The 17371-nt window shown below is 39.9% G+C and overlaps 1 protein-coding gene across 1 annotated transcript in view; it reads left to right on the forward strand.

Annotated features, from left to right (window-relative positions):
* The window catches only part of zdhhc17 (zinc finger DHHC-type palmitoyltransferase 17), a 28229-nt gene that overhangs the window by 7907 nt on the left and 2951 nt on the right, over nucleotides 1-17371 (forward strand). The window contains exons 2-16 of the mRNA XM_041978046.1: nucleotides 466-569; nucleotides 916-1038; nucleotides 2707-2784; nucleotides 3552-3696; nucleotides 3963-4027; nucleotides 4976-5138; nucleotides 5268-5393; nucleotides 7040-7182; nucleotides 7749-7849; nucleotides 15069-15193; nucleotides 15431-15493; nucleotides 15579-15672; nucleotides 16809-16892; nucleotides 16993-17150; nucleotides 17259-17353. Of these exons, the coding sequence (XP_041833980.1) occupies nucleotides 466-569; nucleotides 916-1038; nucleotides 2707-2784; nucleotides 3552-3696; nucleotides 3963-4027; nucleotides 4976-5138; nucleotides 5268-5393; nucleotides 7040-7182; nucleotides 7749-7849; nucleotides 15069-15193; nucleotides 15431-15493; nucleotides 15579-15672; nucleotides 16809-16892; nucleotides 16993-17150; nucleotides 17259-17353 (1667 nt within the window). The remainder of the gene's footprint in view (nucleotides 1-465; nucleotides 570-915; nucleotides 1039-2706; nucleotides 2785-3551; nucleotides 3697-3962; nucleotides 4028-4975; nucleotides 5139-5267; nucleotides 5394-7039; nucleotides 7183-7748; nucleotides 7850-15068; nucleotides 15194-15430; nucleotides 15494-15578; nucleotides 15673-16808; nucleotides 16893-16992; nucleotides 17151-17258; nucleotides 17354-17371) is intronic.

Below are 17371 nucleotides of genomic sequence, written 5' to 3' on the forward strand. Positions count from 1 at the left end.
TATTAAGTTGGTGTGCTGCAAGGTTTTGGTCCATGTAGTGATATAAAAAGAACCTCTGCACACACTGTTGTTGCTTTAAATATGTCTGTACAGCATCTCAGTTTAAATATGATCAAAGTTAGCAGTTTGATTATTATACGTTAGCAGCACTGAATGCCCAACTAGTGATTGGAAATGGACATTTATCACATTTAGGGAAGATGAGCTAATCATATAAGAGGAAATCTGACTCATTCATTTATTTATTCTTTTTAAGGTAGCAAAAAAAGCCGGCTATTGTAGGCTCAGGTGATACATTTCCTGAGATATTTGTGGCCACAGCTGCAAGCAGTTCAGTTTTGACTCTGTCTTTGGCCGATGTAAAGCCGTTGTCCTCATGTGTCATTCCCGAATAATGATGACATCCTGATAAAGCCTCACAACTGTGCTAACTTACCTTCATTTCTGTGTCTTTTCTCATCTCAGGAAATCAAACCCCAGAGTCACTACAACCACGGCTACAGCGAGAACGTCAGCCGTAAAAACCATGTGGACGACTACAGCACCTGGGACATTGTCAAAGCCACACAGTGAGTGGATGATCTGTGTTTTGTTAGTTATTCATTCATAGTATGTTGAAGTTGTAATTTGGAGGGTCAGAAATTGATGATTTTATTGGTGGGAGGAGAAGACTTTTTTTTTTTTTTTAATATCTCCCTGAGAAGACAGAAGATCCTTTGTCTGAGCTGTTGTCAGATTTGGCAGCAAATTTATGTTGTTTTGATTTGTGGTTCTTAATATCCGCCTGGCAAGTTATGCCGCAGCGTTTCGGTGTTTTTTAAGGCTTTTTTTCTTTTGTGCATTTGTGTGTTCACCAGTGTGTCTGTGTTTGACGTTTCTGACTGTGTGTTTATCTGTGTCCCACTTGTGCTGCAGGTACGGTATCTTTGAGCGCTGCAGGGAGTTGGTGGAGGCGGGCTTCGACGTTCGGCAGCCAGACAAAGAAAACGTAACACTCCTCCACTGGGCCGCCATCAACAACAGGATAGACTTGGTTAAGTAAGTCAACGCAGGTCATGTTTCTATAACTTGTTCTTAAAGTTCCTCAGAGGTTAAGGATCAGCACAGCTTACCCTAACCAAGATTATAGGTAATTATAAATTAGCCATTATTGTTTTTTGCACAGAATAAAGCTAGCAAATCTAGCAAATTCTAGCAAATCACATTGCAGGTGCACCCTTTCACCTACATACGGAATAATCTGCCAGCTGCTTCACGAGTCTGTGAAGCAGAATTGAACCAAGTGTATTTTCACAGACAGCTGAGGCACTTATGTCAAAGTGGGCGTTGATAATTTCCATAGGGGTTGCCGCAGCAACGCGTTGATATTAGTCACATAAAAACTCCTTGAACAAACACAAAAATAAGCCGCTGAATTAGCATTTTACTATATATTTTGTCTTTAGTTCTGTAAGTTAAGATGGCCTCATCATTGATGTTTATGTGTTATTGTCTAATCCGGACAAACACCAGAAGTAGACCCTTTCTTTTTCCATAGTTTTGTACAAACTGTCATCCGTGTCTGCCTCATCTCCCCCTCCCTCTCACCGGTTGTGAGATAGTGGATAATAATAATAATAAGCCAGCGTGAGGAATGAAACGCAACGCAAATCCAATGTAAACATATTTAAGGCTCAGACAGAGGAGAATCACGGCTGGCTGCATTTTTTTCAACTCAAAAAGAAAACCTGTTGTTTCGTTCCTGTTCTGGCAGATTTTCAAACATTGTGCATGGCCTGTTGCACAAGAAAGATGACTGGAAACGATTCTGAATGAGTCAGTTTATGAAACTGCAGATGTTGCAGGTTTGAAACCTGAATCAGACACTTTGTGATTTGCTAATCATAACTGTTTAAATTTTGATTCCAATTTCTAAACGATTAATTGATGGTCATGGCAGAGGAAACACTGGATTTTTTTCCCAACAACAAAAACACTACTCGAGGTAATTATGGGCCCATCCACACCAGCCTTTTTTTATTTGAATCCGAGCCTGTTTGCTTGGAAAGTCTGCTTTATTTGAGGTATAGTGAATGCGCAGCTACTGATCAAAGAGGCGGACGGCAAGGATGTTCAGTTTTAGTCATCGAGGGTCACTGTCCTGCAGGTTTTGGATGTTTTCCTTTTCCAGCACACCTAACTCAAATTAATGGGTCATTTAGCTTCATTGGGTGTGTTGGAGCAAGGAAGCATCCAAAACCTGCAGGACACTGGCCATCAAAGACCAGAGTTTGAGTTCCCTGGTCTAAAGAAGAATCAGCCTTGTCCGCTCCATACAGGTTTTACAGTTTTGTGATGATTCTGTTCGGATTGATCTGGGGTACCACTTGGACCTCAGATGATCAGTCCATCCTGTGAAATCTCCCACTACAGCTTTTTTTGTCAGATTTGTAGTTGAAGTCTTATATTTATTTTGTTTTGCCAGTTTATCGATCAGATTTTCTGTGTTACCACTCATCTTCTGGCCTTTTTCTTTTTGGCTTAATATGACAGGTTGTGCTCCAGTTTATTAATAAGTTTGTAACATAACTTAAAGGCCTTATCAGAAGGAAAGCCAGCCAGTGCATATTGGTTTTACAGCCCAAACTGTGATTAAATTAATAGAGAAGCCTGATTTTTGAGTAAACAAAGCATGAAGTGTTACTTGATTATTGTTTGTATGTGCAGGTACTACATATCAAAGGGAGCCATAGTTGACCAGCTAGGAGGAGACCTCAACTCTACACCTTTGCACTGGGCTACAAGGTAACACACCACTGACAACCCGTGTCTCTGTGAGTTTTTGATGATGATATAGTTGCCACTTGAATTATCAGTCCTTTCTTTGTAATGAGCACCGTAAAACTGTTGAGAAGGGACTGCCACACCCTTCATCCAAGCACACAGGGCTATTACTCTCACCTCCTGAATTATTGATTCATTATTGATTCAACAACAGGCGTCTGCACCATCGCTGGAGTCCAGTGTCACCCTCCTCCCCCTCCAACTGCCTGTGACCTTTAAGAAGCCCCTAGCCTGTTTCTGTCTGAATGCTGGATGACCTTAACTTTGGTTGTTCGAGTTAACTCGGAGCAAATAAATGTCATGTTTTTGTCCACAGTGCTCATACGTAGTTCCGCTCTCTCAGGCAGTAAAACCAAACCACAACAAACCATTTCTGTCATTTTTATTAGCGTTTTGTCAGATATTTATGTGCTCACCGGGGAGGAAGTTGACATTTTGCACTGCAAGCAATAAAACCACAGTTCAAAATGTAGCATGCAACAAATGAGGAAGTAATTTCCATTGCTACACCCTGTAGATAAAATAATAAGACCAAAGAGGTTAATTAGTCTCTTTAGGCAGCATTGCTTCATGTCCATTAAAGCAGTCTATTAGCAGGGAGAGTCTGCGAGACTCTGATATTTGGACAATGAGTTGAGCTTTTAGCTAGGTCTGCACACTCAGCACATACAGTATGTTTGTCTTTTTATTTATCCCCTGTGAACCATTGTTTTTTTCTCCTCTCTAAGACAAGGTCATCTATCCATGGTGGTGCAGCTCATGAAATATGGTGCAGACCCATCTTTGATTGACGGCGAGGGCTGCAGCTGCGTCCATCTGGCCGCCCAGTTTGGCCACACTTCCATTGTGGCCTACCTTATCGCCAAAGGACAGGTGGGGAGAACAAACACTGCAGCTTATTTGTGTGGAGAAATCATGAAGTTGTCCTTTTCACAACAGGTAATGCAGCTGTAGACTGATCCATCAGGGTGGTTAATTGGCTGGAATGGAGTTGTTCCCTCCACTGTTTCATGATCCATTTATTTTTGTTTTAAGAGCATCTTTTACAGGCTTTCTTCCACCAGGTGGCGCCCTGGTCTTACAGTTCTGCAGACTTCTTCAGTGCCTTCATGTGTCTTATTCTCTTTCCTCTGTGGCAGGATGTAGATATGATGGATCAGAATGGCATGACTCCTCTGATGTGGGCAGCTTACAGGACACACAGGTGTGTATTTTCACACACTAACTACAGTATGCTACAGACTTAAATTGAGTATTCATTTCAAAATTGGAGGAAGAGTTTAGGAATTGGTCGTTTTGAAAGGACCAAATGTAATTGGACAGTTGACTCAAAAGCCGTGTCATGAGCTGTTCCCTCATTAATTTATCATCAATCAAGCAGGTAAAAGGTCTGCATTTGATTTCAATTGAACCTACAACATGCAGTCACAGGATCACAGGATCTAACTCTACCATTAAGAGAAGACTTCATAAGTGGGCTCACCACAAGGTGCAAACCATGAAACAGAAAGTATTCATAAACGCTTCAGAGGATATTTTTGATCAACCCCCTTGAATTTAAAGCTGAAAGTCTGCACTTCAAATGCATCTCCGTTTTTAATTTCAAATCCAATAAGACGTCCTGCAGAGCTCAAATCCTGAAAATTTCATAGCTGTCCAAATATTTCTGGACCTAACTGTATAAAGTAATCTGGCTAAGCTACTTGCACGAACATTGCTAGCACTTTCCAAAGTGATCCAGTGACTTTCAATCTTTTCTTTCCATTTTATTGGGGAATTTAAAAGACATGAGTAATAGTGGGATACATTTAAAAAGTTTAAATAAGAATCTGGATGTTTCTCCTGGCTGCTGCTACATACATTAAATTAAACCTTATTAAAAAAAACATCTGACACATTACAGCATGTCTCAACATAGCTGTTCACAGAAAGATTACCGGAAGGGCAGTTATTCGGGAGGAGGTCTTCTATTTAAAATGAAGTAATACAACATATTAATCAGGAAGGGGAATGGTGCTATTATACACAACAATGTAAAGAGGAAAAAAAATTAATGATAGCCGAGAACGCCACAAATGATTGTTTTCTGTAACATACAATGAGACAAGCAAGTTTGACTTGGCTTTACTCAATTCCCTCCTATATGTAACAGTGTGGACCCCACGAGGCTGCTACTGACCTTTAACGTCTCCGTCAACCTGGGAGACAAATATCACAAGAACACGGCGCTGCACTGGGCCGTGCTGGCCGGCAACACCACCGTTATCAGCCTGCTGCTGGATGCTAATGCTAACGTTGACTCACAGAACATCAAGGTAAAGTCTCTTTTATGGCCCTGTGAATCTATTTATTAGTTTGACGCTGTCAGAAAAGCGGCTCTCCCAGGGCTTTTGAGTGTTTTATGTTCTAGTGAGAAGTTTGCAAAATTTTCCAACATTTGTCAGGGTGAAACACCGCTGGACCTCGCCAAGCAAAGGAAGAATGTTTGGATGATCAATCACTTACAGGAAGCACGGCAGGCCAAAGGTTACGACAGCCCGTCATACCTGAAAAGGCTGAAGATGGACAAGGTACTTACATATACACCTTCGCTGTTGCCAGATACCAAAAGAAAAGAAATTCTGAGTTGGTTAGAAACACAAAATTATGTAGCAGGTGGACAAAGCTTAAATATGATCCGTTCGACAGAGGTAGCAATTTATCATTTCCTCCTGTAAGATCAGGTCTCAGTGTTTAAAACTTTGCTGTAATGACACGTTTGTCAGTTGGACATGCTGAGACCAGCTTTCCACCCCATCTTTCTGCTGTGTCTCATTGTCCCAGCATGTCAGGGTTGGCCATTAATTTTCAGTCTAGTCTGCTGCTTCCAGTCAGTCTGACAGGAAAGAGGTTGCTCAGAATGATCTGTATTAAACAATACAGTTTATACACTGAAAATAGTGTGTTTAAGCAGGTTTTCCAAACATGGATACACCCTCTTAAACAAGTCAGTCGCTTTTCCACTGCTGTCAAAAGATGATGTAGATCAAGAAAGATTTTTTTTTTTTGTTTTACATTCTGCTGTTTGTGTGCGATGGAACCAAATCCTACCGTTCTGTTTATTTTGTCTTTTAAAGCTGCTTTTTAAGGTTTTTGTAACTGTTATTAATTCTGCTTAAATGTTTTGTCTTTCTACTTCTTTGCCCTGATGTTGTTAGCTAATGAAGGTAACTTATATTTGCAAGAGAAAATATCAACCAAAACTTCCATCCCTCACATACTTATCACAGATGTGATAAGTAGATTTAATAATGAACCCTGTGGCTTTGTCTGCATCTGTCCAGATGCCAGGTGCAGTGCTGTAGTGAGTAGAGCTTCATAGGCTGTAGATGGTGGAATAACATTTTGTCTTACTGAAACTGCTCCTTGCTTTACTCTGTATGTCCTAAGATAAAACTTGGTGGTATTTGTTGTTTAATAAGAGGGTTATTGTGTCATTATAAAGCAGTAAATGGATTATAGAGGAGTAACGTCTGTCTGATTTGTCTGATATTGTGCAGTGAACAGGCTTTCTGAATTATAAATGTTACCTAAACGTGTCTGCTGAAGCTGGTTGTAAGCATGACATAGCAAAGAATTCTGTCCTTGTAATGGTAAATTTCACCAAGACACGAAGGGGGGAAACAGGGAAATTTGTTCCTATGTTTGGTTTTGGGTTGGCAAGGTGACCAAGATGTAAATACAAAGGATAAAATGATCAATTGTCATGCCTGATTCCCAGTTTTTGATGCATCAACCCTTTTTCTGTGGATCATGCTGTTATCATGTGTCCAGCTATTAGTGTCCACATGTGTAAAAACATAAAATGAGACATGATGGCCGGATGGTAAGATTTAAAAATGACCTCTCTATTCATGTGTGGATGCTGTGACTGGGAGGTACGGCTAAAATGTCATATTTCTAAACAAAACGTGTGCAAACTTTGAGATAAGATAAGGATCATGATCATGTATTGGGTTGTTAGCTCTTCCAAAGTACATATGACGTAGACATAACACTGAACCTGCACACATCATGTGTAGACATGCATGAAGCAAGTTGCTACTAATCTTCCAGCTCACCCCGTTGCCCTTTTTGTCAATTAAATATTAGTTTCTCCCATTAGTTCCTCTTCTCTTTCATCCCTGCTCAACTTCTTCTTGCTCTCTTTTGACATCATTTCTCCATCCTCCTCCAGGAGTTCAGGCAGAAAGTGATGTTGGGAACACCTTTCGTGGTTATCTGGATCGTCGGTTTCATCGCCGACCTGGACGTCGACTCCTGGCTGATCAAGGGCATCATGTACACTGGCGTCTGGGTTGCAGTGCAGTTCCTCTCCAAGTATGTCTTACCTGAAAGAAACACACAGATTACACACTTTTTCTTTCCTTCAGTATTTAACCAGCATTTTCTCATAGGAAAATTTGAATTCTTTCATTCATTCATTTACTGCTGGCTGCTTAAATCCCATCCACACTGCTGCTTGGTGCTGTTGTCATTCTCTTCACTGTTAGCTCTGTGACTATAATAACACTCATCACCAGATCTGGTCATTCATTCTTGGAATTCTTGCACAGTGTAAAAACAGTTGTGAATAATAGTGCTGTTTGGGTCCAGCTATAGTGCGTCATCTTTGCTTTGCTACTGCCATTGTCTGACTTGCTGCAGGACTTGGATCAAAGCCTCTGTCTGTATTAATCCATGTTTGCACCCGTGCCAGGTTTTACATCTGCAGAAGGAATGCCTTGATTTGTTCAACACACAAGTTATGAGTGAAGCAGAGTTTGTAGTGGGAGTAAAGCATGATGATGATAGTAAATTCAGGCTTGAGAGGGTTTGATCAAAACAAAAGCCCAAAGTTGTAGCAAACCACTGACCCTCATCTTCCATCTCCTCTCTCTCTGCAGGGCTTTTTTTGACCACTCCATGCACAGCGCTCTCCCTCTAGGAATCTACCTGGCAACCAAGTTTTGGATGTACATCACCTGGTTCTACTGGTTCTGGAATGATATCCTTTTCCATTACAGGGGGAATTTAGCTAAAAAGTAAAATCATGTGCAGTAAGTTAGCAAATCTCAATTGACAGTTGCACAGCATCTAATCACACACTCGGCATCTGCTATAGTTGTCCACTTTTTACATCAAAATGCTGCAACAGTACAAATTTAGTGGACAAAGATGGTTTTTACAGCGTGTCAGGAGGGAGAAATCTGCCCCATTTAATATATGGATTGATCCCATTAAAAATGGTAGTTAAATCAGTCTTTAAAAGGTATTCTGAGGTTAACAATATAAAAAAGTAAATTTATGTTGAATTAAGATGCAGCAAAGGAAAGGTGCACAGACTAAATAAGATGTCCTATATAAGGCAGATCTTGTTTTAATGCTTTATTGTCATTAAAACAGTCTGTGTAGATAGGACCAGAGATGGGGTGAGTCTTAACTGTCTTAGGAACAATAAGAAAAAGTCACAGGTAAATTTATTTACCGTATTTGAACAAAAATGCAAACAGATGAAGTGTTGCTTTAACTCAGGCGAGTATATTCCTTTAGCACAATTCAACAACAGGGGGATTCGAAGTGCTTTACAGAAACATTGAAACATCAGAAAATAAGCGGAATTTTAAAAATAAAAACAAAAGAGAAAGGAAAAAGAACATTAAATAAAAACATTAAAACATGATCAAGTTAAAAAAAATCAAGCTTTAAAAAAACAGATGCAGATTTGGACTTTTAAATAACTATTGAAATGCAGCAGAGAACAAGTGGGTTTTTAACCTGGATTTAAATAAACTGAGTGTTTCAGCTGATCTGAGGCTTTCTGGGAGTTTGCTGCAGACATGTGGAGCATAGAAGCTGAATGCAGCTTCTTCATGTCTGGTTCTGACTCTGAGAATGTTACAAGACTGGATTTAGATGACCTATGGTGTCAGGCACTCTTCCCTCCAACGGGGGGGAATGCATTAATTCTCGTTACAGTATTGTCATGTTCTAACTGAATAACTGTTTATTTTGCAAGTATGGAGACTCTAATAAGTTATGTGCATATAAAATAGATTTAATTGTGTTTTGGAGGAAAATAAGAATTATACTGCAGATTCAGTTTCTTCTGGATTTCCAGTATAATGTGCGAAATATATGCTTGGCTGGTTTTAATGGACAGAAAACATTGCCCCCCGCTTCTATTGGGCATTCCTGCTCACCTGTTTAGGATGTCGGCCCTCCTTCCACGGAAGAAACTTCGTCACAAACGCAGCAAGCGCAGTGGCTGTCTGGTGAAGTTGAAGCCTTTCTTGCCCCACTCTTTGTCCTTTTCCAAGTCAGGATTTGGAACCTTTCCTGGAGCCTTCTGGATCCACCTGATGGCTGCATCATTCTTGTCATCACCTCTGATTCCTCTGCGTAACAGAGACGTGGGTTTCTCCTGGTGAGTGCAGGACTTTCGTGGAACTTTTGCCGGTTGGATGTTCTTATTTTAGCTCCCCATGGATGTCTGGTCGGGGAGGAGGAACAGCGTCTGTTATCCTCATACTCCAGCTTTGAATTGATTTCATTTGAGGTGGGTCGATCTGGCCCGGTGTTTTGTGTGGTCATCCACAGACCTCCTAAATAAAACAAGGACTTTGTGAATGCCTTCTCTGATTTCTTAGCTGGAATTATGTCTCGTTATGACCAGGTCCGTATTGTAGGTGATTTTAGTATTCATGTGTGTTGTCCTGATAAGCCTCTAGTGAAGGACTTTTTAGAAATTATTGATTCTTTTAATCTCGTACAGTATGTGTCTGGGGCCACACGAACATTGACACACTTTTGACCTCATTCTCTTGAATGGTTTGTCTGTATCTAACATAGAGATTTGTAACATTGCTATTTCAGACCACATGCCAATAGTGTTTGATGCTGGACTCTCACGCTGCAGTTAAATCTTGCGCCCCACCATGGCGCTGCAGGATTTTTAACTCCGCTGCCAGTCTGTTCTCCGTAGCTTTTTACCAGCTTCCTGTTCTCTCGTCCGCCTCCATTTCTGATCAGGAGGAGTTAGGCTACTGGTTTCACTCTGCCTGTACCAACATTGTGGACTCTGTGTCCTATGGGGTTCCACAGGGCTCAGTTTTGAGGCCCCTCCTGTTTTCGCTCTATCTGCTTCCTTTAGGGTCCATCCTGAGAAAACATGGCGTATCTTTCCATTTGTATGCTGATGATAGCCAGATATATCTACCCCTAAAAAAGAAATGTGCTTTTTCTCTTACACCTCTTGGGTCATGCCTCCATCACATCAAGGAGTGGAGGACCCTGAGTTTCCTGAATTTTAATGAGAAAAAAACAGAGGCTATGGTGTTTGGGCCGAATGGCTCCAGTGGCCCCTCCCCCATTGATCTGGGCCCCTTGTCTAGCTTATTAAAACTAGCTGTCACTAATTTGGGTATTAAATTGGATGGTGATTTTAAAACTAAGTCGCCTGAATAAATTGGTGGTAAAGTCCAGTTTTTTTAACCTTCATAAACTCTTTCAGGCAAAATCCGTTTTAACTGCTCCACACCAGTAATTCATGCCTTCATCGTTTCCCAGATGGATACAATAATAATTTTTGCTTCTTTGCTGTGTTCAGCTGATGTGTTAAAGTGCTCTATAAATAAAGCTGAGTTGAATTAATAGTTCAGTAGAACCAGGGGATAAAGGAGGAGTTGGTGGATATAATTTTAACAAATTTTTAACTAATGGAGAAATGTTATGCTACAAGTCCCAGAGTCTCATTTTGCATCTAAATGTTGATGGGTTCTGTTACAGTGTGTTAATAATATAAACCAAAACGTTTTATTCTGTTAGTCAGCATAAGCAGCTCCAGAGACTTCATGTTTCACCCGGCATAGCTTCGCTCACGTTGGAAGAATTGCCTTTCTGTTCAGAAGCTGCTAATTGCAGGAGGTGAGAATAGAGCATTTGTGGAAGATATTTAATTTTCTGCTTCATTGCTGCACTGATGTGACAGGGGTGCACAAATCCTTTGACTTGAGCTGATTGAAAAAGGAAATGTTTTTAGGATCTTTTCAGGCTGTGAAAAGTAAGTTTTTTTTTCTTGGATTTATGATGTACATGGATCATATAACATTAAATTGATGGCATTTTATTTCCAGGGACAGATTTGTTCGTGAGCTTACAGCTTGGCCCCTGTTCAAAAATCTTTCAAGAGCAAAAGTTAAGTGATGTTACATCCTGGTAAATTATTGTATATGGATCATTTGTAATGTGAATAGGGCTTCCTTTGACTAGGTGTGTATTTGCTTGTTCTTTCAAACTTCAGCTTTTCCTGTTTCAGCTCTGAGAGTTGACAAAAAGCTTATGTGTTTGCCATTAATTTTCTTTCAGTAATGCTGTCTTTAGACTGAGGTCTTTTACATGTGAAGGGCGTGCTGGGTCATGCACCTTGCTTTTGATACCTTTTCTCCTGCCAAGCTGCAAACCTTTTACAAGCAATCTGCAGTCAGTCTCAGCTCTGTAGCTGCACTTGGTTTCTAATCGTGTATCTTTAAGCAAATTAAGTGATGCACACATGAAAAACACAAGATCATTTTGTTCTTGTTTTAACTAGAAGTTAATAATGAATGTAACTATCAAATGAATGGCATGCTTCATGCAGTTAGATAGCGACACCAGTTCTTCCTTTGATGTTCTTTTGCACACAAGATAAAGTGCCCAATTACCTCCATAGGGAGCAGCGACGTCATCTGTTGGACTTATTCAACCACATCTGAGGCAAAAGCACCAGCTAAGATGGGTGCGATTAGCAGTTTTTATACAGCCCCTTTTACATTGTGAATACATAAAGAAGGTGTCCTCAAAATGCTAAGAGTGCTCCTTCAAACTGACATAAATGAACCCTTTTGATCGGCAGTCAGTGTGACTAGTAGAGTTACCAGCCAATCAGAATTTCCATTAGCCAAATATTCTTTGCGGAAAATGAACCAGACTACAAATGCAACTGAATAAATTCAATCATACATGTTTCTTCATGTTATTTTTACTTACTTTTTTAGTGAAAATGCCAAACAACATTCCCTTAGTCTTCTCTTTTTCAACAAAGACCAAAGCAACTTTTGCTTTTCAGACATTTAAAATGATCGACTTAAATCTTTAGTTTAGCAGAGTTTTTACATCATTACTTCAATAAGAAGACAAATTTTGGCCGTCCAACATTCTTGGATATTTGAACAGAAGTGAAAGATTAACCAAAGTCATTAAAAGTCATTTAACTGATATGAAATCATCACCATGGATGTTAAAGTTAGTATGCATCCAGTTGATGTGTGATACATCATAAAATAGGGTTCATGATAACTGTAGTGCTATCGCCACCAGGACAAATATAATAATTGCTTCATTCATGCCCAGTAAGTTTTCATTGATGCCCACTAAAGTTAATTTTAACCTGTTAATTTGGAGCCCTCTCTGCTTTGAAATGCCAGCCATTTTCACCCCTCTGCACTGTTGACCAATCACAATGTCAAGTGAGACTGAATAATGTGATAAACAAGAATTTAATCCTCCTTGTTTTTTATCTTTGTGTCTTATTGCTGGTGCTGTTGTTCGTGTTGTTCAGATTTTTCTCAGTTTAGGTGCTCCTGCTGATTGTCTGCTTTTGTTTCTTACAGAGGCCAATAAGTTTCTCTACAGGTTATGTTTCTCAGCAGGTGTAGGAGCTCGTTTTCTGTTCTGATTATACAGTTGTTGCAGGTGCCTTTTGTATTCCTGTCTGTTTTTCCTTCTCTTCACTCCCTCCTTCTACATAAAGCAAACAGAAATTAGATTTTTCGTTTATAACTCCTTCATAGCTGTTTTTCTCCTAATTTCCACCTCTTTTATGTTCTTTGCGGTCCTCTTCAGACTGTTATCAATAAAGGCATCAGTTTACTCTCTCAGAAACAACTTCTAGTAACTCTGGGTCGAAGCTCTGCGTAGGTTTCTTCTGCTTTCCCAGTTTAAACTATACATCTTTCATTTCTGACCCACTTTCTGCTATTGTGAGCTCAATGTCCTCAAGCCTGCAATCCAGATCAGATCAGATGACTTGGGTGGAGCCGTAAAAGGGTGCTTTTTTGTTCTTCTTAGGCTTAAGATCATATTTTCTCAACACTAAGGAAGAAAAGGAAAGATTTGGCTCAAACAGAATTTCAGCAGGTAAATATCAGATATACTGAAATAAATCTGCTTCGACTGGTGGAGCAGCGTTGTCACCTTTCCAGCCTGCTAGAGATACATCAACATTAAATCATTGTAAAAGGTTTCATTTCAGCCTGTTTGTAATTAGATCACAGCCACCTTTTAGGAGACTGAAAAGTGGATTTTTATTTTAAACAGCAGCTGTAAAATTCACACATTTCTATAATCCTTTCATATATATTTTATATGCTTTCCTTTATTTTACCACACAAGCATTGTGTGTCTTGCAGTCTGGGCCTCTGAGCCAGCGTCAGTTGGCCACTTTCCTCTGAGATTCAGCTGACTAATGAACACCTGCAACATGAAGCGACCTGTTAATCAGTTACAGTATTCAGTGGCTCAGGACACAGCTGTCACAGCATTCCCTTTTATCTCTCCACGCTTATGCACAGGAAGCCTGCAGCTTATTTGTATATTCAGCTTGGAATACTGGGAGAGTCTGCCTGCAATGATGAAACCGCCTTGCACACATGTTTACACAAGGGCTCTTTGGATTCAGGGATTAACCCCATCATATTTCACATTTGTTAACTTCAGCTGCAAACAGCACCACAGCTATATAAACTTTCTTTATCTGGGATGGTTTATTGTTATGATGAATTGTGACAGACTGATGTGATTCCATCTTAACTGGGCTGGTTTTGATGAGGCAGATCTGTTCTGTGTCACAGTCTTCCTGTGAGAAAAGTAGAAAATCTGACTCAGTCTAATGTCGGCGTTGCACAGGAAAGGCCTTTATGGATACTTGTTCAGAAATGGTGAGATGAACAATTGCACAAATATTTAGCTTGTCCTCCACAATTTATTGCTGTAGATTCCAGGAAAGAGAAGTCTTTGTCCTGCTGTAGGCATTCCTGGTTGTCATCACAGGAAATATTTATGGTTAGGGAGTTCTCTGTAAATTTAGACAGCTCCTTAACCTCTTTCCTGATTATATTGCTGTAATTCTTTGAATCTTGGTTTGGATCATTCATCTCATCTGTGATAAGATCATTATACCAGCTTCCAGTCCACTTTAAGATCCAGTTTAACATTTACTTACTAGTTTTAAGAGTCTAAATGGTATGAAGTCACATTTGTACAGCCTCACACTCTAGCCAGAGCTCTATAGTCTACAAACCGATTACAGTTAAACATTTCTAATGTCAAGGCTAAAACCAGAAGTGATTGAGCCTTTTGTTGGCAGCTTCAACCTAGACCCGGAAGCTTTTTCATTTAAGCTTTAAGCTGTGATATTTTAACACTTTAATGATTTTCTGACTCATTTGCTAACAAACTGGAGATCTTTTATCCATCTTTCTTACTCAAAGGTTCAGGTTTTCATTAATACACCTTTTTACTTGCTTGATTTTCTTTTCATGTCAGTAGTTAAGGAGGAATTTTGTGGCTTTATGGAAGGTTGTTCTGTACTTATAGAAACCAGTTGTGGAATATGATTATGTTGACAATCAAATTTGGTTTTTCTGTTTTTCTCTTTGAACAGATGGCTAAAAAGTCACACAGCAGCCATCTGGTTACAATCAGTCAACTCTGATCTTCACTTTTTTAATCTTCCTAACACACAACTTGGTGTATTTATGTCCAGAGGCAAAAAAAAAAAAGCTGTGCATGCAGCAGAAGAAGGCAGTGTTGGGATTTTGCACGTCTTCCTGTCAATCATCATGTGAGCTGAATCAGTAAAGAGAAAACTAGTTTGCCAGCCCACCCATATGAATAAGTTGAACTCTGTGGGTTAGAAAAGTTTTAAAGTTCGGAATCAACTGATTATTCTGCAGAAGAGACTAAAGTGAGGACAGAATTCACATGATCCAAACACGGTATGCAGGCAGAGCTGACATTCTCACCTTTTAACCGTCAGCAATATCACACTGTTGTTTTATTTAAAATGTTAATGGATTAGTTTCACTTAATGAAGTTGAAGCGGTACGTAAAGGTGCATTAAATGGTTCATGTTTAGGTTACTTGTAATCCAGCTGTTTTGTCACCATTCTTCCTTGACCTCTCTGCACATCTGCCATTCGCCACTGTCCATATGCCCTTCCTGGTCAACAGCCTGGCTTTGTTCTACAACTTTGGGAAATCCTGGAAGTCTGATCCAGGAATCATAAAAGCTTCAGAGGAGCAGAAGAAAAAGGTAAAATGACCTGATTAATTAAAGTTATAAAGTTTCCGGTCTTTTCCTTTGTGCTGCTGGTTTTAAATGTGTGTTTTAAGCAATGATGTTGCAATGAGTGTATTGTTGCATTTAATGAAAAAAAGCTGTGTCCTTATATGAAAAATAAAAGGTCCTAGAAATAAATCCAAATTGAAACAAGTTAATGAACGAAGCTATAAATTTACACTAGTCTTTGTTTTTGTTTCCCTCCATCAGACAATTGTGGAGCTGGCTGAGACGGGCAGCCTGGACCTGAGCATATTCTGCAGCACCTGCTTGGTAAACTCCTTACAAACTTTGGATAAACATGACAAAAGGAATGAAAGAAAATCAGAAAATATAAGATTCTTGTCTTTCCATGCAGATACGGAAGCCCATCAGGTCCAAACACTGCGCCGTGTGCAACCGCTGCATCGCCAAGTTTGACCACCACTGTCCCTGGGTGGGGAATTGCGTAGGTACGTTAGCGTCATAGCAACGCACAAGTTTCTGGCTTGGAGAGCCTTTATTTTGTATTTCATGTTGAATGTTTAGTTAACACAACATTTTGCTTTTTTGTAGTCTTGTTTGAACTTGCACAAACCAAAATTAGGTTAAAGATTATTGACCAGCTTATCCAAACATCTTAACCCGTTAGAGCCTTTAAAACATGGCTGCAGGGACACTCACATGTTGCATCAGGTTTTCATTGATTCAATAAAACATCCTGAAAAATGCCTCCTGGTCAAGTTAAGAGCATAAAGCCGACAAAGGCCAGACTCAGCGGAGAATGGTTTAACAGCATGGTGCAGGAAACGGAGGGGAAAGCAAAGCCAACCTGGGGATTGTTTGTCTGAGACAGTGGGGGAAGGAAGGAGTGCAGGGGGGTTGTGACACTTTTAAGCCTTGTGGTCAGGATGAAGTTTTAAAAGTGAGGAAACTCTGAACAAACAGCCTGGAATAACCACAGAGACTCTAACATAAACCATAAAAAATGTAGCATTCACCTGTTGTGTATTTGCAGTGGATCAAATTTCCATAGCCAAAATGGTTATTTGAGTTTATTTAGAGGTGGAAACTGGTCTCAACCCCGCCTACAAAGTACTAAAAAAAATCTGAGGCTTGCTTGTCTGTCGTCACCTGTTCATGTCTGCTCTGGTTATCTCTCCTGTTCTTTCATTTGCACACATCTATCACTTTGTATATTAAATTGTAACTCATTGCACATGTCTAGAGCTGCATTTGCTGTGTGGCTGTCAGTTTTTTAATTTGAAACTGCGTAAAGTTTATGTAGATAAAGATGGATGGGCTGGAAGATTTGACTGAGCTGGGGCTGTGATGCAGCATGTAACAAGGTTGTGTTGTGTCTGGGTTTTTGAGTTGGTGGACATTGTTTTTATAATGTACCTTTTAAACTCTCACATAGATTTCGTTTGCAGTTTCTTGTTTTTGTCAGAAGCAAAGAAAGTGTGGTAATGTTTTTGTGTTTTAATTAAACTAAAGAAACAATTTTTTTGTCTTGTCTTTCTGTTTAGTTGGCAGACTAAACAAAACCCAAACAGTGAATTTGGTGAGAACAGAGCAGGATAACAGAATATTTGTTTCTCATCTACAGGAAGTGGGAATCATCGCTACTTTATGGGCTATCTGTTCTTCCTGCTCTGCATGATCTGCTGGATGATGTATGGCTGCGTCTGCTGTAAGAAGAAAATTATTCCTTTTTTTTTTTTTTTTTTTTTTTTTTTTTTAAATAGCTTGTCTCACTCCTCAGCTCACATCTTCTTTTCATCTTCTCCCAGACTGGAGGGCCCACTGTGCCACCAGTTATGCCAAGGATGGCTTCTGGCTCTACCTGACTCAGATCGCCTCCTGCTCGCCGTGGATATTCTGGATGTTCCTTAACAGCTTGTTCCACTTAATGTGGGTGGCCGTGCTCATCATGTGTCAGCTCTACCAGGTATCGACTCATTTGTCTTCGCTGATTAGATCTCAGAGTGTCTCTAAAATGCCGAATGTTGGCTGACCTTTCTACTGACCTTTTTATTTTTTTATTTTTTTTTTAAAGATCGCAGCTCTGGGAATCACTACCAATGAAAGGATGAATGCTCGGAGATACAAGCACTTTAAAGTCACAGCCACGTCCATCGAAAGCCCCTTCAAGTAAGTTTTATTCTAAAA

This window comes from Melanotaenia boesemani, chromosome 23 (assembly GCF_017639745.1).
Source record: "Melanotaenia boesemani isolate fMelBoe1 chromosome 23, fMelBoe1.pri, whole genome shotgun sequence".
NCBI lineage: Eukaryota > Metazoa > Chordata > Actinopteri > Atheriniformes > Melanotaeniidae > Melanotaenia > Melanotaenia boesemani.